Below are 25,317 nucleotides of genomic sequence, written 5' to 3' on the forward strand. Positions count from 1 at the left end.
TTATTAACAATTTAAATGTAGTTTAAAGGTTATTTTTAATTATGAAAACTTGACACCAAGGTTTTACTTTATCTGTAAGTATTTCTAGTATTATCAAATAGAAACTGTGGGGGTGTATTCTTTTATGCATTCCCTGTTTCAGAAATAATGACACTTGAACTTTAGATCCTGGATATAATGCTCACTGGACCATCCATGTTTTGTATGTTAAAAATATTTTCTTTTTTCTTTTCTCCATTTTAATGGAATTCATTTTTAGAATATTTTACACACTTTTATTGATACATATTATTTTAATTTTAAATATTCTAAAATTCCTGAATGAAGTCAATCATGAAATAAACAGTGCTATACTTAAAGCACAGTGAAAGTAAATACGAATTAAGTTAGATGCACAAAATAAATTAAAGTGTAAATAGACAGAGGTGTGAGGAACCCGCTACCTACTATTTCTAGTCATTATTCCAATGTATGAACTTTGGGAAAACTTACCAGCTCTAAACATGTTAACTTGCATGCTTTTTGCACAAAGTTGATAATAAAAGAATCAGTAGCAAACAGTGAAGAACAGTAATTGAACTCAGGTAATATATTTCAGTAAAAAACAGAATTAAGTATGAAAAAGGTGTTCAAAACCTGAAAATTATGATAATGTTCAGAAAGGATATAAAATGTCAATTTAAATGTTAATACGCTTAAAGAGATATGGAAACAACTTCAACAGGTACTACTCAAAAAAGTAGCATTTTTTTTAAAAAATACTATGACAAGACATAGATTGCTAGTAAGTCAAAAGTTAAAGGTTTACAGTGACAGCAGATTTTTTCACATTACTGTTATTCCCAAAGCAATGAAATTCTGTACTATTTGAATTACATTCTTTTTGTTTGGATACGTTGTCTTCTGTCATGTGTTTTCTCTCTGACTCATATAACATGATATTCAGACAGTAAGACATTTATGATTTATTATTAAGTACCTACAAATGTTATTTTTCTGGCATAGGAATTTAAGTAATGGACCAAGGAATCTATGTTTATATATATCATGTAGCTGACCAAAAAAATATATATATATAAGTATTTAGTTAAAAAAATAAAAGCTTAGGATTCCACATATTCCTAATGCAGAAAAGTCAAAAACTCCGAAGTTTGGAATGTCAGTATTTACATGTCCTGACCTTTCACTTCCATTTACTCCCCTACTCAAAAACCACACCCTGAAGCAAACACCAGGAAAAAAAGCCCGAGTCCCATAAATCCAGATGGAGCATGCTGAGGTTTTGTAACTATATTGTGCACATATAATTAGATTATTGCTGGGAGCTGTGGGAGACCTTACTAAACTGCAAGGTGCTGATCTTTAATAGAGATTATGAAAATAATGATTTTGTGGAGGTGATAATAAATTGGACATTAATTTCATTTTGATGGTAAAAAGCATAATATGGCACAAAATTTACAATGTGTCAAATTTCACATCCCTGAGAAATGACAGTTAAAAACACTATACCTAGTGAAGGTTTTTGGTTAAACTTGAAAAGCAATGTTGTGTTGTTTTGTTTGTTTTTGGTTTTGTTTTTCCTCTCTATTCATGTTTCCCAGAATGTAATAAATATGTTTCTTGAGATCTATAGCAATGAAACAGCAGAAATGCAAGAGAGACATTCAGCAAAGGAAATTGCAGCCCTGTTGATTGAAATATATGGTAATTTCAAATCTTTGTGTATTATATAGGGAATATCAACACAACTTCTGTAACAATGCAGTATAAAAAAAAAAATAATGATATCAAGTAATTCAAAATCTATTTCCTTTCATAAACAATATATTACTCATAGTATAAACAAATACCCCATTATGTCACTATTATAAAAAAAAAAAAAAAGTTTGAAGAATGACCTCCCACACCTTTTTTTCCACTACGCTCCTTGTCACCAATTATTGTTGTCTCCATACACAATTTAGTTTCTTCTCATGTACATCTTGTTTACATGGCTCTGACCTCTATTTTTAACTTCTCAGAATCTTTACTGGTTATTTTCTATACTTTCAAATGATTTAATATACTTTTAAAATTAAACACAGCAAAGCTGTACTACTTATTGAGAAACTGTTACATTCTGAATACCATATTCTGACTCTTATTGCAGAACACAAGTTGCCTTCTGGACAATTAAGCGTGGAGAAAATATTCTGAACCTATAATTCAGTTCACCAATCTTACATATCACCATTTTTCCTGTCATTGCTCTGCATCATTATTTAGCTGCATTTTTTAGAAAGTTAATTCCTTTTAGTTTTTAACCAAACTAAATCGTTGTGTTCATTTTTGTTCTCAATTTACTGCACACTCTTTCCTTTCCCAACATTTAATAACTGCATCAAATAATGGTAGTTTTCATGAAGGTTTTGGTGGTTATCCTACTAGAAACTTTCTTCTATGCAGAAATTTCACATACAATAAAGTTGCATCACAGAAGCATGAGCTAGCCTAGGCAGAAGACTAGGCAGAAGCATTTAGACTGCAAAAGCTATTTTTAGTTTAACAGTCTTCATAGACAGTCTGAGCTGAACTGAAGCTCTCCCCAGCCTTCTAATGTACATCTTATACATTCATCAACTTAACTTCTAACTCTGTGGCTCCTCATTCTTCTTAACAAAGAAACTTTAAAAATATCTGCATAAACTACATGTACTGATTCCTTTTTATTCAGCATTTATGAATTCTTCTGATTCTACTAATGGAGGATTTTAACACTTTTTTTTTTCTCTCTTACAGTAACAAAACAAATCAAACACATAAAAGACTCAAACAATCTCATATCTAGTTAATATATTTTGGAAATCTCTAATAATGAATTTCATAGAATCATAGAATGGTTTGGGTTGAAAGCAAGACCTTAAAGATCATCTAATTCCACTTCCCACTAGATCAGGTTGCTGAAGGCCCCATTGCCCCATTCAACCTGGCCTAGAACTCTTCCAGGGATGGGATTAAAATTGATTCAAATTCTGTATATTTGAACCATGGGCACAACAGAGTATACTGGTATATTAGTAGTAACACTATGATTAAATGATAGGGTAATTAAAAAAAAATAATCATTTTATCCAACAAAATCCAGAAATACTTACAAATAAATAAATAAATAATTTTATGACAAAATCTGAATGTCTCTGTGACAAAACGTGGTTGTCATTTTATAACCAATTAAAGAAATCAGGCTGTATTTACTATTTTGTAAATCACTGAAATCAAAATCCTTATGAAAATCTGACATCAATGCTCTGAAATAATTGCATACAAACAAGCAAACAAAAATAACCTAGGTTCCTAAAGCTCTGTAGCTGTAAATGCTAAAACAAATTACTCTGCCAAAAGAGGAAAAGGAATGTTCCGTAAGGCCTCTTTATTACTAGTAACTTGAATCCATGTGTCCTGAGAAATGTGGCTTACTAGCAAACTAGAGGAAATACTTAAACCAAAATGAGAATGGCAGAAGCCTTGTCTCTGGGATGATTCACACTAAGGAAAATGTTTCCTCCCTTGGCAGCATTCTATCACCAAGAGCAAAAGGTGGCTGGACCTGTGGCATTACTCAACAAACATCATTTGACTTTCCCAGCATATCTTGCACTCAGTGTTCCTTATTCTACCTAAATCTTGGTTTTATATTCTCAGGCCATGGATAAGTAAGGTTTTCAATGTTATTAAACTGACTATAAGATACATCAGGGGATAAAACTATCAAATATCTCCAAATCTTCTCAAATTATATCCCTTGAATATAATAGAGGCATCCTCATCACAAAAACACATCCACAACTAAAATTTTAATGAGCAGGGAAAAATGTAATTAAATGTTAACATCTGCCAGGCTGCACTCATTCAGTCAAGTTAACTAGCCTTCTTCTCAGTAAGTCTGAATATCAGCTAATCTCATCAGCCCAAGAAGTACTTCCTGTGTTTGACATGGTAAAGTAAATAAATGAAAAGTAATGTGCCTACATATATTGAAATTGTGTGTGTATATATATATATATATATATAAAACAAATAGATCAATTTTCTAAACATCAAAAATAGAGTAAATGCATTTATTCACTTTAGAATTGATAAATGGCATATTCCTTAATGTTGAGAACTAGTAGCGTATGGAGAGGCATATAATTTCTGATTTATATGTCAGACTCGTGCTTTTGTTTAAAGCAGAGCTGCTGTAGACAAAAGAAAGATAATACAGCTGACCTTCTGTAAGAGAAATACACAACTGAATGGCATAAGGTTGTCCAAGAAAAAAAAATGATATCATGTATATATGTGTCTGCACAAACCCACGTATCTCACATATATACCCCATTCATGTTCAGGAGAATAGCTCCAAGCAGTTAGTTATCAAAAATGCCTTGGGAGACTTTGTAACATGGTTAAGAGAAGTGCACAAAGCTTTAATTTTTAAGAAAAAGAAAAGGATTATAGAAAATCATTAGAAACTGAAGTGACAGTAGCCTTTGGGGAATGACCCATCTCATCTCATTGCTCTTGAAAACAGAAACCTGAGTGCTAGGGACTCAACTCCAGTTTGTTTTCACTACCTGAAATTTGCCTGTATCTGACAGGAAAAGACAACTTTCTGTAATAATCCAGCTCTTTCATAGTTCGCGCACAAAGCAGCCACTAGCACTGTTTTACTGACATACAGTTAGTGCATTTGATTACACACAGTTCTACGATACAGTTAATTGAGTTTTAGTGAGTTGCATCAGAAAACTGCAACTGCATGAACATCATGCATCATGTTAATAGATGTTTCTTGATAAGAGTCACCTTAGACACACCAAATATGGATTTCAATATGCAAAAATTAAAATTTACTTTTGGCAATCCGAACATAAATAGAACAATGCTTAACAATTATATAAGTAGCAGGTTTATTTTGATATGCAGTGGTTTTTGGACTAATTCCAAAAACAGCAATAGCACAGTTGATAGTAATCATGAATGCCTGGAAAATTCCACAAATTATTTATAATATTAAAATTAGATATGGGTATTATTTCTTTAATAAACATTATTGAAAAGGGGATTATGTAGGTATTCTGGCTGTCAGAATACACAGATGCATAACATTAACATTACATATCTGTATCCTGAAATAAGCCACAGTAGGAATCTGCTCAAAAAAGAGCTCTGTCAGCAGATGAAGGGTTATAATTATCATACAAAGGCAAAAATAATAGAAAAAATAAATATAGCAGAGAATGAAAATACCTATATTTAAGAAACAACAGCAACAAACAACCCAATTTTTAACTAAGTGAAGAGTTGACTCAAAATACACGAGAATGAACTAGAACAAGAACTATTACAATGATTATGCAAGGATTTGCATATATAAGAAACCTCTTTCTCAAAGAACCAGATGGCTTTCCATATTAAAACTATTACATAATTGTAAAATATTATAGCTAAATGTAGAATCATATTTTACAATACAATGTTCCTGCCAAAATTAAGAAGATTTAAAAAAACAAACAAACAAAAAAAAAAAACAGCCTGGTACGTATAGGCCTTACTGCAGATTTGCATTGTTAATTATGTTGAGTAAGTAGCCTCAGAAAATAAGTGTTTTGAATTCACAGTTAACATAGTTAATTAATGAATAGGCATGACATTCTGTGACTATAACAATTCTTAATATGAAATTCTACTAACCAGTTTCTCACATATGGCTATAAATGCAAGTTAGATTTCCCAAGTTCCAGATAGACTGTTTCATGTTAGTGCACTCATTTTTGCTATGTGTTAGTAAACAGAAGTAGGTTAATTCTCAAGTTAATAAATTTATTTATTTTGGTGTACACATATCACACTAAATAATCTGGAATTTGTACAAGCTTACATGAGATCATCACCACACAGGAAACCTCAGGTGTAGTAAAAGTAATGTAACTTATTTTCTAGAACAAGATTAACTTAAATAAATGCAAATTTGTATTTTCATTTAACTTTCAGGGAGCATTTGGAACATCCAGTGCCAGTATGGATAATTAAACTCTTTGAGCTGTCTTCCCTATGAAGGTATTTAATCCTTGCACTTGATCATGTCTTGAAATCTATTGTAATTACAATTAATGTTATATGTGGAAATCAGAGATTATGAACATAGAACTAGCATGAAATTCCAGAGAGTTATATTTAAAAAAAAAAAAAAACAAACAAAACTCTTGTCTCCAAATTGAAATGAAACATCACCATTGACAGCAGACAAAAGTACCATAATGTTTGTGCCTGTAGCAAAACTTGTCCTATTTTGGGAGCATCTCATTAAGTCCAATATATTAATCTTTCTATCTATGAACTATGATTTCCCATATAATCAAATGGAGTTTCATCTCTGACAGAACTATAATATTTAAATTGTTTCTTAAATAATGTAAATGCAGTGATGAACAAGTATGTAGAGTAGGTTAGGTATATATGTATTAGGACGTACATAACAGAGCTTTTAATAGGATAATAAAAACATTGAAATTGCTGACTTTATGAGATAAAGAGACAAGACCATTCTCTATTTCTTCCACTCACTAAAACTTGCGATGACAAGAACATTCCTAGAATCTGGTTTCAGCAGATTTACTAAACGTGCCCATAAAATCATTACAATTTACTAAATGTTAGCAGTTACAAGATTTTGGCTACAAATAATCTTATTTTGCTATTTTACATCTATTTGACATAAGAAGTCAGTATTAGAATTATCTTTGACAAATAATACAAGCATTTTTTAATTTGTATTAGATATTTGTCCCATTAGATTTCAGGTTTAACTTGACTGATTTCAAGCAATCAGGTTTAAGTCTTACTATACATATTTACTTTGCAGAAAAACATTCAAAGAAGTTAACACTGAAGGTTCTTGTAAATAAACTTATTTTTCCTTTTAAGGATTAATTAAAATGGATCATTTCTGAATGGGAGTGGAAAAAAAAATCACAAACAGTTTTAAAACACAGAGCTATTCATGACAGCTTTGTAATTTGATTCATGCAAATCTGTCAGGGATAAAAATCAACTACAATTTAATTTCAAACCTTTTCCAACCAACTGCTGAACAATTTATGCACTACTTTTCTATTTTTACTGCAAGATAATGACAATGATGAATGCTTTTACTCGGAAATAAATATTCACTAAGCAGGCTCAGATCAAAACTATACCCTTCCAAAAGCCCTCAAATGTGTGAAAACCATTTGCCTTTTCTAAGAATTTATTTAGGAGAAAGATGGAAATGTTCCCACAAATGCATCTCGTAACAATTTAATAGTTCAGTTAAATTAAACCTATGACAATACTTGCTTCTAACCTAATCAATATTATTAAAGTTGGTGTCAACTCTAATAATACCTAATATATGTGGGTAAACAAGAGATTACTTATGGATGTAAATCAGATAAAAGTGGCCCAAATGTAAAGCATTAAAAAGCACTAATCAGAAGTCAACTGCCAGTAAATTGCTTGATGTAGGTCACTGTATTTCCAGCTCATCTAGTAATGAACATAACGAGTTTATAGACAAGGACCAAGTGGTAGCTCATTAGGTATGATTTACATGTTCTATGACTTTTTTTTTTTGGGGGAGGGTGGTGGTGCATGAGACATTTTGTTGAGATTAATTATTTTAAATGAAGAATGACAATAACTGGCACATTGTATGCTCTAGAAATTAACTTGGGATAGACAATACTCATAACCCTTTTAATCTACAGGTACTAAATCAGAAGATGTAAAAGGAATAGTCTGCTGTTACTTCACACAGTCCTATTATCAGTTATACTGTTTCCATTGCTCCAGTATTTTACTGATACGCTTCACTGGATGAGCTACACTGTGCTGGCTAAGGAACTGAAAACACCTTAATTTTTGAGAGCTAATAAACATAACTGTATCTGTGTGCATGTGCATGTATACACACACAGACGCGTAAAATATATAGGATTTATAGAGATATCTATACAAAAACTATAAATGGCCACTTTGAATGTCCTTACCAGAGCCCCTATTCCAATTCTTCAAAAAAGCTTCTTTCAGACATGACTGTGGAAAAATTCTAGCCTCTCTAGGCTAAAGTTTCCTTTTGTTAAAAACTTTCTTTCCCCAAAATTATCACAGCAAAAATGGAAATGTGGTCTCTTCATGCTGGATGACAATTTGAAATTTCTGTAAATATATACAGAAGTTGAGCATGATTTTTTACAAGGCTTTACTCACAAACATTCTGCTGAAGCAGATAACTCATTCACCTACTTAGGCTTACAACTTTAATCTTGTTCTCTTCTTAAGCTATTCTGTGTTGGAAAAATTCCACCAATTTCAAGGGATTTCACTTTTACAAGTAATGAAGAAACTAGACAGTACTATTTAAAGGTATATTAACAATACTGAATTAGCTTTTTCTTAACTACAATAGCTATCTACTGGCCAGTATTTTCTGTCTGGTTAATTAAACTCTTAACAATTACACAGAATATATCTCCAGTTAGACTGCAAGCTTTTGTAGTCTAGCATGCAATGAAACAGCTGAATTTTACTTGTTTTTTCTTTGTTTTCAAAGAAAAAATAAAGCTGCCTAGTGGACAGGTTTCAAGCATTTACTTTATATACATATTTTACATATTTTATTTACATATTTATTTACATATTTTATTTAAATTAAACACACACACACACACACAAAACAAAAACAAAACCAAAAGAAAACAATAAAACTTGAACTACACATTTACAATTATAAATATATAACTGCCTCTCTTTGTCCTTTGTTTCAGTCCTTCACTCATGGCCATGCTTTGAAGATACCTTAATGCTACTGCTTTTCTTACAAATGAAACAGATAAAAATAAATGAATCCACTGCTGTCCTTACATCTCATGCCAAATGTAAGGACGCTTATATACACTTATAAACTTCCGTATTTGCACATATCACAGAGGGGCTGAGTACTTACAAAAGGATATATATGAGAGTGAGCACAGGCTACCAATATACAGAAGCCCCCACATCACAGAAACATACCACTGTAAAGAAAATTGTCTTACCTTGAGACAATCTTCTTGTCTCAAGAGATCCTCATAATCCTTAACCTGCAGAACAGGAGAATTAAGGCGTTCTTCTACTTCAGACAAGGCTTGCAGAAGCTGAAGGATCTCTGCCAGGTATGTAGAAGGCACATAAGTGGTTTCCACAGTCATACTTTCAGTCATCACAGAAGTTGTATCTTCATGAACTGTTTGCTAGTATAGATATACAACAAAATGCTTCCTTTAGTTTCTCAACATTACACAAATTTATAATTTAATGCAATTTCCAGTTCAGAATTTAGAACCAATTAAAATAATTTATAAAGCCAAAAGAAGGAATTATTTGATTTTTTTACATAGATTGCTAACATTTCACTAGTTTGTTTGAAATAGCATGTACAAAATTAATCCATGCACAAGTATGCCATCTTTTCTTCTCTTGCTCTCTTTCCAAGGAAATGAAGATAGAAAACACAGACGTACTCTGAGATTATCGTATTACTAAGCTTTAGTGCTAACTCTTTCATTTCAAATTTTCACACCTCTTTAAGAATCTGTCCTTCATTATAGAAATTCCATGCATGTAAAGTACTAAGTCATTTCAAGTTGTCAAATAAAATAATGACTCATATAACAAATATGAGTTCCTAAAAAACATCCAACACAAAACAACTAGATCTTCTAAGCACTCACAGCACTATACCTCTCTCTTCAAACAAGAAAGTATAATATGGAATTTAATTATTTGAACAGTCTTAAATGAATCAAATTCCAAAAGAAAGGAAGTTCCAGCAATACACCTCCTCAGGAAATAAAAATTTCCTTTATTTATTTATTTGTTTATTTATAAAATCTGTAATCTGGACAAATATGAACTAGATGCTCTATTCTGAAAACACATACATATACCAAATGTAAAGAGAACCCAGAATATTTTGGTTCTGATCAAATAGAGAATTGGTCTATGACATTTGGAAAGATATTGACAAATAAGGTGACAAAAGTCTCTAACAGTAAATTCTCTATATTTATGAATTGATATGTTTGTGGATCATAGGAAAAAAATAATAAATACCAAAAAGTGTGCTTGGAGCTTCATTTAAATAAGCTCCAAATAGACAATCACCTTCATCTCCATTAGAAAAGGTAAAAGTCAAAAATATAAACTCTGGTCTTGATAAGCATAGGTTATTAGTTGTTTTATCACAGCATATAGGATTTCTAATGTGGGACCAGGATTCGTTGGGGTTGATGCCTGCCTTCTCAAAACTATAAACTTTACTTGTTGAGGACCACAAAGAATTTTTACAAGCAATCATTGATAAACATTATCTTAAAAATGATATTACTTAGTCCTAGACTTAGTCCAAGACTTAGTCCTAGACTCCATCCTAATAGAGACGATAATGGATTTTGGAGTACTGTATGTGAAACACAATGGTCCATGGCCCCGGAGAGAACAGCCCTGTCCATCCTTTCATGGATTCTCCTCTCAGTTACCAGTCTTAGTCACTTCGTTCTTCAATTTTCTTTAAAGAGTCTTAATATATGCACTCACACACTCAAGATGATGTGTGCATATCACAAATAAAGTCCATGAAGTTATCTCTAGACTTGTGTTATTCTGCTGCATTTTCTATGCAAATTTAATTGCTCTGCTTACATTCTTTTAACTAAATGACTGTCTCAGGACATCTGCTAACACAGAAAACTCTCTAATTAGCATTGTATCACTACTAACATTTTTATTATTTAAAATAAATTGCTGAAAAAAAATAAAAATGCCCCCATTATGTTTCATGAATAACACTCGGCAAAAATAACAATTTACCCCAGTTAACCCAAAGGAAAAAAAAAAAAGTTCTAATCGATTAGATAATGGGAGTTACTCAGCAGGCCACTGAGGCATACAACAATAATTTTTCATTCCTCAAGACTGTGCTGGGACAATTCTACATGCAGTAAAGAACTTTAGATCCACACAATGAACAGTTTAACTACAATTTTGTTTTCCTTTTTTTGACTGAGAAGACAGAATATTTATATTCACAGTTATTAAAAGAATGGTAAGGGTGTAAGGCTAGTCACTAAGGTTGCATAAATATGTAAAGTGTAAAAAATAACAATAAAAAATAATTACATTTTACAATTGTATTTGCTTAATCCCTTTTTAACCTGATTTTAGCCTAATCACTCTGTATACATCTTGTATACATGTAACTGTTAAATTAAGTAAAATCTGTGCCTTCTTGCTCTAAATAATTATTGAAATCAGACAGAAATCAAGCAGAAATTTGATGTGTGAGCACTTCACAGAATATCATGTCTGACTAGTTACAGTAGCACCAAAACTGGGTTTCTTTCCACCACTGCTACAAACAAGTGATAGAAAAGCATAGTTCCAAGCAAAATTATTAAAAATCTGAAGAACATGATGGACTTTGTATGACCTATACAGTCTACTCAACCCTCAGAATATGTGTTATATTTAACTCCGCAAATGCTAACGAGCTGTATGCAGCCAAAATTTCATACTACCTTTTACAGAAAACTCAACATTGTTATTTCTGACAGCCAAACAATTACTGGTGTAGTTCCACACGGAACATGACTCAGGAGATTTCTAATTCAATTGAGTCACTTATGTTTATATTACTAGTTAAACTGTAAATTACTACAGCCAGATGAATAAATAGATGGATTGCTACATGAAAGAAGTCTGCTAGAACCTGCCCTCATGTTTGGCAATATTATGTCATACTTTATTCTAAAGAAGTGTAACAATCCAAATTAATAATTTCTGAATGCTATTTAAATAAAAAACTTCAAAATGTGATAAAGCTGAAGTTTTAAAGCTGAAGTGGGTGTTTCAGGACATCGCAGGAATTCCTTTCCTTCTGTCTTGCCTTCATCAATAGTGTACCAGAGCCCAGAATATTCTTGCACTAAGGAATGAAGGATAGACATTTGCAGAATTGCTAATTTTAGAAAAGAAGGGATTTTTTTTGGTTTGTCCATTGAGTGCTGGAATTATCTTGAAGATACAACAGGCACAGTCCTTCCCTATATTCTGGACAAGCTATATTACCAGAAATACTCAGCTGAAATTGAATTGTATACTAGCATTGCAATAAGAAAAAAATAATAACAATAAAAGAAAGGAGAACCACCTGGGAACCACTGCTTTGAAAAATAGTAACAATTCAATAAAGATGTTCGTCATTGTTAATGCCAAAACGGTTAATATTTTGGCAAGGTAGTTAACATTTTATAAAGATTAAAGATAAAAAAAATATATAAGAAAATGTAAGTTTTCTTAAATCAGAAAATTTAAATTTTTCAATAATTGTTTTAAATACACTGTATTTAATGAATTGGCGGAATACATAACTATTTAAAAATACCTGAAAATATTTGAAAACAAATTATTTTAAATAATAAAAATAATTATTTTAAAAGAATATAATACAAATAAACATGAATGATGGGGAAAATGCTGTTGTAAATGGCTGTTTTCCATCATTATTTCTGCAAAATAACTTTTAATTGATGTTAATTTATTTTGCATTTTTACACAATTGTCAGTAACATACTGATGTGCAGAACATTTTGTTCTCTCTGAAAAAGCAGTTTCTTTTGGGTAAGGCTTAGCATTTCATACATTCCTTTTTACCAAATGTCATTATCAATAAGTTGAATTTTCTTCTCCATTATTAGCACATTTTTAATCAAGGGATAGAATCTTTCCATATATGTGGCTTTACATACATATGATAAATAAACAGATTTTATTGACAGATAAGTTCTACCTGGTGCAACACAAAGAGCTGCACCCTACAAAAAAGACCAATATACAAAACAAAATGAAATAAAGAAACAAAGCAAAAAACAAACAAACAGACACAGGAATAATGACATTTTTGCCAGCAAATCAATATCCCCACAAAAGAAGTATCTTACAAAAGAAGTATCACAAAAGAAGTATGGTTCCTTACCTCTATGATAGTATTACCTTGTACTGTCACATTCAACTAGCCTTGGAGCTAGTTTATTTTCTATTAATACTGGAAAATCATGTGTACGTATGCATCTATCTGTCTGTCTAATCTCTCTCCATTTCACCCTTCTCAGCATAGACATTTTGTTTGCTGTTTCTGCAAGGGGAACAAATCCCAATATCATTTCTACTACTCCAACTGTTTATAGCCCCAACTGTACTACATTGACCTTGACAAGTGCTCTATTTTTGGTGTCTTCTCAGTATAGGCATCCAAATTAATAGCAACCTGAATGCACTGTGGTTTTAATAATAGTAAGTTAATAATTTCGCACAAACAAAATATGCAGGAGGAATGAAGTAGTAAACTACTGTACATTATACTACCCCTAGGAGCATCCTGATGAGAAGTTTGGGAAAAGACAAAGAAGCATGTGCTTCCTCCTGAACTAATACTTAAGCATTCTTTAATAGTGACTGTAATCTGCATGAGAGTGTAAAAAATCAGTCATCTCTGAGAAATAAAGGTAGATATGCTGATCCAAAAAAAAAAATAAAAATGAAGCAGGTAAGAGACTCCTACTGGAAGAAGGCAGACATGCTTCCAAGAGTCCAATAAACTTCTCAACAATTTTTTTGCTTTCTAGTTCAAACTGTAAAGTACTTGAGATTCACTAGCCCACAGTTAGTATGAATCTATCAGATAAAGAATTAAAAATGCAAAAGAGTAATCAAATGGTGTCAGAGATCAATAAAAGCACTTTGAAATACATATTCATATGTAAAGAATCTTTTATACACTCATTTCTTTGCCGACTGTGAGAGATGATGTCAGCTGATGTTGAGAAAGATAAATTCTGTATCTTCATTACTGCTACCACATCTTACCTGTGTGTATATACTTAAAAGGCAGAGCAGAATGATACAGAGAATATGGAATTATTATTGTAAGACTGGATGGCCTTAGTCAATCACAAACAAGTTATTCATTCGTACAAAAAAGAAGCATGTCTCTCAAGTACAGAAAATTTTTCATCCCCACTACAGGATTTAAAATGTATGCAATGTTTATGTAATTTCATAAAGTCAAGGCCCATTTGGAAGATTCAAAATATATTAAAAATAATAAATTTCATTTTTTTTTACAGTTTCAAGTGAGAGACTACTATTTTCTCATGTGATTTTGCTACTTATGCATGATTGTAATCCATGAAGGTTTGCACATTGCAACACTTAAAACACGGACATTAATGACTGTACCCAACTTCATCAGTGACATATAAAAATTGTAACTTTAAAAATACATATGATTATATTCAGCACAGTAGCCCCAAACTAAGAGTGAAATCTATGCTAATACCCAAGTACTAAAAGGTTGTTTGTTTGTTTGTTTTTCATTTTTTTAAGTAAAGTAAGTGCCAGGGGATAAGTATTTTGACTTACACTATATTCAGGAATGCAAACAAAGTGTTTGCTTATGAAATATTTCCTTAGTGAATGAATATCAGGTCGAGGGACTTCAACAGAAGAGCTAGTCAACTTTTTATTGATAGTCCAACACTGAAATGTGACAGAATTTAGTTTTGGAAAAATACTGTGTTTAAACCACTTTTTTTTTTTTTTTTCCCCTCTCTTGTAGTTTTCTTTCTGTATAGTACACAGTTCAAAACAAAGGAAAATCAAAAACCTGAAACCTAACCTGACTGATATCAGATATACAGATACAGTAATCAGGAATCATTTTGCCCACTCCTCCCTTCAATCAGCTCAGAGATCTGTGTTCTGTTAGAATAGAAAGTCATTCATGGACAGAGTGATTTAGATCTTAACAAGACTTCACCACTCAGGCATATTTTACTGTCTGAGAAATGCTGCATTAATTCTTTTTTATTTTATGAGCTATAGATGAAAAGAAATAAAACCAGTTAAAATGAAACTGTTCTTCATAACACTAATTTGAAAACTTTTCAGAAAGTTTTACATGCTAAAAATAGCAATAGAAAGTTGCAGGATTCGATTTTGAAAACTATAATCAACATATATAGACCAGAGTGAATTTACTTTCACTGTTCTACTTTTGACCTTCAGAGTTTGAATTAAATGATAAGGTTTTCTCCATAAGGAAAAGGTCTGTTCCCTGTTCTTCAAAGCTTAAGTTGTGGGATTTCTCCCCAAAAGTCTGATAGTCATGCTACACTCTGATGAGCTCTGTATGGTGGACTGGATAGATCCCTATGGTTACTTAGCTGAAAGACTTGGAAGAATTTTTATTCTACCCTCATTTCTTTTTGCACCCTTTGAACGCATTATTTACATTGAGATGAAAGAGATAGAGATACAAGTTATAATGACTAATTTTCAACATTTAACCTAAAGTAATTAGTTATTATGTTGGTGGTATTCACAGTTTTAACTCTGTTAACTTCATGTTTTTGTTGTTGTTGTTGTTTTTGTTTTTTTTTTTTTTTGTTTGTTTGTTTGTTTGCTTGTTTGTTTTTCTTTTCATTTTTTTCTCTTCCATTTTTTTTCCCCTCAAGGACATACATATATAACTTAAAAACTAAGACAAAGTATTTTGGTGCTGCAGCGAATCCTCTGTATTCTGCAAACCCTCTAGCCTTTAGAGCCCACAATATATAAAATATCGTGTATGGAGATGTAAAATGGACAGCTTTGGTAATCCCCTTTCCTTTTCTGGCTGCTTAACAGTGGTTTTATTTTATTCTGGTTTAGATAATTGTGTCCATATCTGGACACAATCAGTACCTCACCTGCTGCACATTGGTGCTGCTGCACATTGAACTCAGCTGCAGCTTATCTGAAAACTTACTCATTGCTCCTTACTAAAGACTTCCTAGCACTCACACAAAGGAGAGGCTAATGTGGCTAGCACAAATTGGAAATTCTGTCATATTCTAAGTCCAGTTCTGCTATTGATTTTTAACCCTGCCAACTTCTATCATTATCCATTTGTTAAGCAAAGAGAAATTAATATCAAATGTGATGGGACATACATGTATACTTTATTATTCTCTGTGACATAAACCAGGTCTTTCATAAAATAAAAGAAAATAGAGTATGCGTGTGATACATACATAAGATATATAATGCCCATCTTATGCCATATCTGCAATGCTACCATTCATGAAGAAAGACAAAATCTAATAGTATTATGGCATAATTGACTGATTTGAATTACTGGGATTTAGAAAATGTCTTGTTGGAAACAAACTATGCATATATGTTAATTACTTCTGATAAAAAACCTATTGTCACAATTCATTAATTGCAGTAGTTCAAAACTAAAGTCTGTATGTCAGTTTCATGTGACTTGAAAAAGGTATTTGTACCTTAAACTTAAAAGGAATTAAAAAAAAAAAGAAGACCATAATTCATTATTCATTAAAACAACACTGCTCATGCCATGTACAGTCCCAATCTGTGAGTCAAAAGACAGAGCCATTGCCTATTTAATACTTCACAAACAACTGGTTCCCAAATCACTCACAATTTGATATTAAATCTAGAAAATTAAGCTTGTTATTTTTATTTTTATTTTTTAATTTAAGGAACTTCAATATATTATGTTTGAATAAAAGCACATTTCAAAAATAATACAAGATCCATTTTATATATAACTCAGCTGATTTTGCACCCACATATTTATCTGAAAGAAGCTGCATGTTGGAACCATTTAATTTAATTCTTGTGTTGTATAGTAATGCACTTAGATGGAGATGACTTAATTACATAGCACGGTGGAAGCATTTTATAATTCTTACCCCTTTTCATGCATACCTATGTCTACAGAAGAAATTGGTATCTTAATATCTTAATAATAAAAATCTGCAAATAAGTAAATGCTTAGGTACTCGTGTTACATCTTGGAATGAAAAATAAAAAAAATAACCAGAACACTACAAAATCTCCATCCTAGACGGGCTTTAAAACAGGTATTAAAAATATGTATTTAGAATCTTGTATGGAAAAGATGTTTGGAAGCGATTCACAGATGTAAACCTTCAGCAGACAAAATGTATCTTAAAGTTTTTATACTCCAACTATAGAATAAATTAACCCATAGAGCTGTTAGGCATTTCTGCCATTCAAATTGTAATATTTTTCACAGTTGCAAAAATACATACATTATCAAGGAGATGTCATACTTTTTAAGGAATACTTAAGGAAGTATTTAATTGACACTTTAGAAAATTGAGTTCTTCTACACAGTCCTATATCCTTGTAACCAATTGTGACAGTGTCTATAGGTTGTTAAACCAGCAATATACACTCATATTCTCCCACGCAGCAGAAGCTAACCTTAAGAATGGAAGGAAATTTGAAATATTTTTCATCAAAACAGAATTTCAAAACTGTTTCTCTAGGACAGTATAGAGAAGAAACAGCATAGATTGTGACAGAACAAGCTTCTACGTGTTATGCTAGTGGGCAGCCTTCCTAGCATAAAATTTTGTTCAACATAGTAGTGTCTGACTTATTATTAAGACAGCAGAGGTGCCATGGTCACCTCTGCATGAAACAGTCTGCAGGACTGTTCTGAATTTTATCTGTAAATCTGAGGACTGACCACTGAGGAACATATATTAAATAAAACGTATGTTTTATTTATGTTTTTAAATAAAACATAGACATTTTAGAATGCAGCTCTTTTGATGTCTAAATTGATGAATACATTTTTAAATTCACTGTTGCTTTGTGATACTATTTTTGAAGATATTTATGATAACTACATGTCAATTGTTTGTTGAGATAATTTAGAAAATAAACTAAAAATACCGTTAAAGTACCACTATAGTGTAACAGCTATAGTGCTAGCAGCTTCAAAAAGTGAGATCCTAAGCCTCAAACAGTGTCACCTTCCAGATATGTTAAAAAGCATTACCTAATTATTTTCCTTATTTATTTCTTCACAGAAAAGGTAATATAAATTTGTAGAGCTGAGAATATGCAAAATGATAAGTTTTTCAGTTAGACTGATTTTTTAAAATAACATGCATGAAATTGGTGTCAATCCAGCTGTAATTAAATATACCTACATAGATATTAAACAATCATAATGCACATATAGAAATTTACTTTGACACGCACCTTTATAAATGTACTCAGATACATCCATTAAAAAAGAAAAAAAAAAAAAAGAGTATGTGACATTGACATCCTTAATTGCTGACAGGAGATGAACATCATCTCTTAAAAAGATACTGTCACTTAGGGCCAGATCACTCTGCAGCAGGTCCTTCCCCTTATTATTTAATTCAATAGTACAACAAAGTAATTTTGACAGTAAATTCCTCACCATGTAATTTATTATGCTAATAAATTACAACATACCAGTGAAAATAAGATGGCAATTAGCTGGTTTGTTTTTTCAATAGCTAAGTAATTATAAGGAAGGAAATATTATACAGGGATAATGCTATTTTGGCCAAAGAAAAATGAAAGGAGAGACAACTATGTTGTCACATGATTCCATAACCAAAGGCTGCCAGTCTTGTTTCCATCTCTACAATACAGAGAACAATAAGAAAAGACTGTGACATGGTTAAAACTATATTCTAATAACCACTTCATATAATTTAAAGACAGGATCCTAAGGCAACCTTAGACAAGTTGTGGCAAGACTTTTGCCATGTGATGAGTTAAAGGTGTTGAGTTTCTCTTTCAATTTACGGAATGTAATTCAGATCACTTCATTAAAGATTATAACATAATGAAAGCAGAGAAAAAACTTTTCTGTAAAGTTCTGTCATCGTCGTGTTTTTTTGTTTTTTGTTTTTTAACTTCACTCTATTAAAATATTGTAGATTTGCAGTGAAGATAGTGAATATTATACAGCACTAATAAGCAAATAAGAGAGAAGAAAAAATCACTATAGGATAAAACTCAAAATACTATAGCAGATTGTTCCACTTCTAAGGCTATAGATGATCTTCACCTATATTACCATGACAGTGTAAGTATTCATCTTAGACACAGAGAAGGCAAAGTGCATTTTAAAATGAACCTTTAAAGCTAGCTCCTCTTCAGCTACATCCAATACATTGTACATCCAATTCAGTGTACTTCCTCTAGCTTTCTTGCCTGAATCCTAGATTAGACATAAAACTAGAAGTATTTGAAATAGAATTAAATTATTTTAAATGAATTTTCTAATAGTAATGTTTACAAATTTCCATGTTGATGGATGCTAGAAAACTCATGTAAAGAGATGTGATTCTCTTCCCAAAGATTCACATTCATCCCCACTCCTCTCAGACCACAGTCAAAAAAGGCCAGTGTTTAGCTGTACTGTGTAAAGCTATTTGTTTAAACAGCTGCCACTGGAAATGTCAGAGAAGTTCAGTGGTGTCACAGGATCACCTTTGTCCAGTCCTTGAGACCTTCAATGCACAAACATGAAACAGAAACTGTATTCTGATCCATCACTATAGAGTTCTTGTCTTTTTTTTCCAGTAGGTATTTTCTCATTTTGCTTTTCTAATACTCTTCATTTTATCCTCTCCCCAACTCCTCATGCCAGTAAAGACAAATTAGATTTTCCCATCTTTTTGGCACCCATTACTAGTTCATTTACTGAAAGAAATAATTAAATAATGATAAGAGAAAATACTCATTTCATTCCAATGCTGCTGGTTGTGACAACTGAATGACCTAAAATGATAATAGCACATGAGCACTGAAGAATTCACATTATTTGGATGAAGACACATAATTAGGACACCAAGTTTTGTGTTTATCTAACTGTGACAGATTTATTTCAGTTAATGTTGGGTTTATATTTTAGAAAATATTTGTATAGGTAAACATATGTTAACAGTAAAAACAAGCTTAGATTTCTTTAAGTGAAGAAAATGGAGCTCCACAGGGAAATACTAATTGAAAACTGGAAGATGCCCTTAAAAGAGTGAAACTCTTCAATTTAATTCAAACTCTTGAATTTCAGATGTAAACTTGATCAGCCCTTAACCTGGTTCCAGAAATTGATCACATAGTCTCACACCTAAATGATCACCCAATTAGGAGACAAGTAGTTTGAATGCTTTATAGAATCTTTAACAGAAAAATATATTTTATTTGGAAAATGAAATTTACGATATCTGTTTCATAGTAAGTACTAACAATACTGGTATTTTGTTCATGTAGCAGGTAATTACATTTAACTGTTCAGTCTAAACCACTTACCTTGCAGACATAAATAAATATTTTGTATAGTTATTTTCTTTATTCACATTCTTGTGGACCACACAGTCTAATTGGTATGAAAAACACTCTCTCTTGATGTTTATCTTTTGATCAACTTTATTATTGTTCCCAGGATGGCCAAAATCCAGGCCCATATATTTCAGAAATAAAATTAACATAAATTCCGATATATATATATATCGGAATATATATATATATATATATTTGTCACCAATGAAATTACTAAAATGATGTAAGCCTACTTTTTTATTTGGCATATTATATGTATATAATTTTGACAGTTGTTACTAGGTTGCAAAAATAATATTCTTCCTGTCCTAAAAATATCTGCCTTACTACTAACAGCATACATAGTTCACCCAAGACAGAAAAAATAAAAGTACATGAAAGCAGAAAGAATTTTGGATAACTTGATAAAATATGGTAATAGGACATATAAAATAAGAATTTATATTGTAGGTTCTGCACCTATGTTCATCTCACAAAATATTTATTTTTTAAAGATAAAGGCCTTCAGTATTCATGCAGAGTAATCTCAGTCATTGCAATAAAAACAAGTCTAAACTGATTAAACATAAGCATGCTCATAGACTGCTTAAATGAAAGCACTGAAAAAAACATCTATAACACCAGCATTAAGTAAAACAAATGTAATCACTTATGAGTAATTCATATACCAATAAATGATTTTGATCCAGATTTGAATTAAACTACGTGAATCTAGCTTTTTCTCTGAAAATATATCATTTTATCACCCTGGAATAATGACAAACTATTGTAAAAATAAATAAATAAATAATTTAGGAAGATTTAGGTTTAGACTGTCTCAATGGGGACTGGTATCTTTTCTAAAAGACTGTGACTGTGAAATCTTAGTGATTATAGATTCAGCAAAGATTGTCTAGAAATAAATATCCCTGTACCTCCCTAATATTATTACTCTCATTTTTGTAAAACAGATATGCAATTTTATTATTCAAAAGTGCATACTGCTCTAGCATTAAACATTAATGGCTTGGTTTTTGAAAAGCATCTTCAGCTTACATGAATTTCACTGGGATTTGGTGGTTTAATCATCATTTTAATTTTTAGCAGAGACGACTCTAAGCTTTTCTTAACAAAGGAATCTGAAATTTGCCACACACTAAAAACTGAATTTTCTGCCCACAATTTATTTTTCCATATACATATAAAAACACTATGTGGGAGAAAAAAACTCTTAAAACAACATGAACACCAGTAACTTTGTCCCATTCAATGGAATTTGGAGTAGCTTTGCTTATTTATCAAGTTTAATCTGTTATTACAATAAAACCTTATTTTAACTAAAGAATTACATACTACACTGAAATTTTTCATGTGACCAAATTAACTTATACCAAATTAAATTATATCTCAAATTGGCATTAAAAAGAACATTTGGTGTTTGAGGTAAAAAAGGAAAAAAGTTAAGCTTTTTGTGTAGCGGAATATAGTTTTGCTTTACCTTTTAAGTTTGTTCTCAACTACATCATACCAAATAAATTGGTCACAGAACATTCCTTTTTATGTATATACAGATATATATATCATATAAATCTTCCATATCATACATCATACACATGTATATATTTGTCAGATTGTTGCTGGATATTGACTACTACATATCTGTGAAAGAAGCAAAATTTTATGAGAATTTACCATGATAGCGAGAATCAATTCTTACATGTATATTGTTACATATCCTTTTAACAGAACTTCCCAACAAAAATGGGTGAAAAGTAAAGTCAGGGGGAACATGATTATTCTAATTTCACTTTTGGTATCAGAATTATGTTAGCTCCAACAAACAAGAAATGAGCAATTCTGTCATCAAGCCACATATTTAAAGGCAGCATCTTGCTAAGTTTATTCAATGAATCACAAGAAATTGAAAGATATACAGTACCTCATTGCTTTATAACAACAACTTTCAATTATTAAATAAGTATTATTGTATACATCATTAATTACAAATGGAAAATGCAGAAATGTTATTTTTTTTCCTCTTTTAAAATAAATTCATTTATATATTTTTATTATATGGTTTTATTCAGTTGGTGGTTAAAAAATAAAATCTCTGCAAAGATTATTTTTGCTGGCATATGAATGTATTCAAGTGAACAGTTTTTGTTTTTCTTTTGTATTTTCAGATCTTGAACAAACAGTTAACTAATCCTCACAACATCCCTGTGAGGTAGGTATTTTCTTTGAAAAAAGAAAGAAAAAAAAAAGTCAAGAAATTCACTTTGTTTCAATGATTCAGCAAAGCCAAAATTAAAACTGTAACAGGTCTTGCACTTCTCATCATTGTGACTTGAGCCATGAAAATAAACTGCCTCTCACCAGTTTCAGTAGCTTCTGTGAAACTTCTACCATATGTCATATGTTAGACCAACATGGTCAATAGAGATGGGTATTTTTAATGAGAAATGAAAAGTATACAGTAATTATATTACTGTACACCTGTACCCATGTAAATTTCTTTGAATAATGTCCTCATTCCACAGATAAATATTAACAAGTAGTCTTCTTGCATGAAATATAAAGAATACTTAAACATTTAATGATTATGAGATATAAATGTATTATATAAATAATATATTTTAACAATAAAAATACATGTAATGGTTACATCACTAATGTCAATGACTGTATTCCAGTGACCAATTTAAAAGTACATATGCTAATATATCCTGCTGGTGACATTTTTAATGGATATACTTGTTTACTGTCATGGTAGGTGATATAGGTGATATATATATTAGGTGATATAAAAACATATTTGTATAAACTGTACATTCTTATTTCTTTCCTATCAAAAAAAAAAAAACACAACACAAATATATTCATTATTAAAAAAAAAACTTATTTACAAAACAAAGTGAAGCCTGCTCTAGCTCCATGCCAATAAAATGATTTGCAATGGATTACATCCATCAACTTTAATATAAACCATAGTAAACTGAAAAGAGTAATCAGATGGAACAAGATTTAATAATATACAAACCAAAGTTAACGTTTCTCCAATTGTTTCCATTAACTGCATAGCTATCCCAATTACTGTTTTTATATATAAATTACATAACTTAATAGTAGAAAAATTAAAAATAAATAAGGGTTAGTACAGACTATATATATAGACTCAGTACATCAGAGGGCTGTATTGACAAAAAGGGTGTGTACATTATTGCTGATTTTTGGAAGTCTTTTTCTTTTTAAAAACATAACTAACCACATATAAAATAGAAATAACACTTTTTGGTTTTAGATATTCATTGTCCTCTTAATACGGACTCTCTGTAGTCAAGAGATAAATTTTATTTATTTAAGAATAATTAAAATTATATTTTGTTAAAACACCTCTTTTCCACTAGCTTTTTTAAGACCTCAGAAGAGCACATAATGCAACAACTTACTTGATATCAAACAGTTATAAAACTTCTGTTAAGTCCTATAAAATCAAAAGGTCAAACGACTATAAGCACAGTAGTAGGAATGGCAAGCAAAACCTGCCATATGAGTGTCAAACCAATCTTTTGCAACCTTCCAAATGGATAATTTGCCCAGTATCTATTTTGATCATAAGCCTGGAATGGTGACAGCTTATTTACATTTTATTTATCCAGTTACTGAAGCATAAATAAACTAGTAAGAATAACTGTATTTTATATATAATTAAACCCTTGAAAATCAGAAGACATTAAGATGGCTCAGAAAATGATGTTTTCATCCCGTTCAATCTAAAACTATTTGAAAGTTTCTTGCAAAACATTCCTTTTCAAGGATTTGAAAACACTTCTTCAAGCATTTGAAGAAGAGGCCATGTATGCATATTGCAAGAAGAAATTTTCTAATCTCTTCTATATCTCTAGGTATAATATGTATCATGGATAAATTAAAAAACAATTAAAATTGGCATGGGATGGGTAGTTTGAAAATAACATTATTTCTGATTTGCACATTTACTGAACAAAATACATGCATGGCAAACTGACTTTTTTAAACTGGAAAATGTTATGGAAAAATAATGAGGCAACAGAAATAAACACGAGCTTTTCATTGCTGAGTTTTCTGTAACTGGCTAATGTAACTTAAGGGCAATTTTAAGACCAAAACAGAGAACTACTGTATTAGAATATAAAGATTCCCCCAGTTGCAAACAACACTGTTTTTCTTATTAGTATCTGAAGAGTTGGCACTGACCCTGAAGCTCTCAATGTTAGTAGGATTCTGTTAGTAGTAGCAGTTGCAAACATATGGGTTTGCCAGTAACAACTCACAATTTCTGCATAGTTGAGTCTTCGAAACTGAGCAAATTTGCTCTCAAAATCTCGCCAGCGCTTGCTGAGCTGTATCAGGGTTGGCTCCACTGCTTTTGCAGCCCCATCCTTAGACAAGCGTTCAGCCTGCCTGTGCACCGCATTCAGATCTTCCTTCTTCTTCTCCAATTCTCCATCAATCTCCTAGTGAGCAAAATCAATACAGGGCCCAGGACAGTTAGCTAACTAGATCAATCAACTTAAAATTAGCAAAAAAAATCTGTCAGAAATTCCACTTCAATTTTATTGTTGCAATTAAAATGTACAGCTATTTGTTATCTTACAGTTAAACAAAGCAAAAATAACTGAGATTGAGGAACCCCCTTGGAGACGGGCTGTAGATAAACTAACAACTACAACACACTGAAAACTAGTTAGCAAAGGCCAACAGTTTCCACTTCCTGATTCTTGCTACATTGTGATGGGCAATTGGAGATTTTTTTTTATTTTTATTTTTTTTAATTTTATTTTTTTATCAGTAAGGCTCAGCATATTCAGGACAAACAGTGTTTGGACAGTTTACAAATATGTTATTTGAACCCTTAACTTATCACTTAACTCCTATTTTACTCTGTGGGAAACTCAACAGAGAATGAAGCAAAGAAACACGATGCAAAATAAACTAGGAAAACCTTTGACAGCATGTAAATAAATCTATAGAGTTTGACAGTGA

General features: G+C 31.4%; 1 protein-coding gene across 12 annotated transcripts in view; it reads right to left on the bottom strand.

Annotated features, from left to right (window-relative positions):
- DMD (dystrophin) overlaps positions 1–25,317 on the bottom strand; it is a 1,246,037-nt gene that overhangs the window by 636,233 nt on the left and 584,487 nt on the right. For all 12 annotated transcript variants that reach the window (XM_084515490.1, XM_084515483.1, XM_084515486.1 and 9 more), the window contains 2 exons: positions 24,606–24,788; positions 9,102–9,296 (listed from right to left, as the gene is read on the bottom strand). In XM_084515490.1, coding sequence (XP_084371616.1) covers positions 9,102–9,296; positions 24,606–24,788 — 378 coding nt within the window. The remainder of the gene's footprint in view (positions 1–9,101; positions 9,297–24,605; positions 24,789–25,317) is intronic.

Source organism: Aythya ferina (assembly GCF_964211825.1).
Source record: "Aythya ferina genome assembly, chromosome: 1".
In the NCBI taxonomy this organism is placed as follows: Eukaryota; Metazoa; Chordata; class Aves; order Anseriformes; family Anatidae; genus Aythya; species Aythya ferina.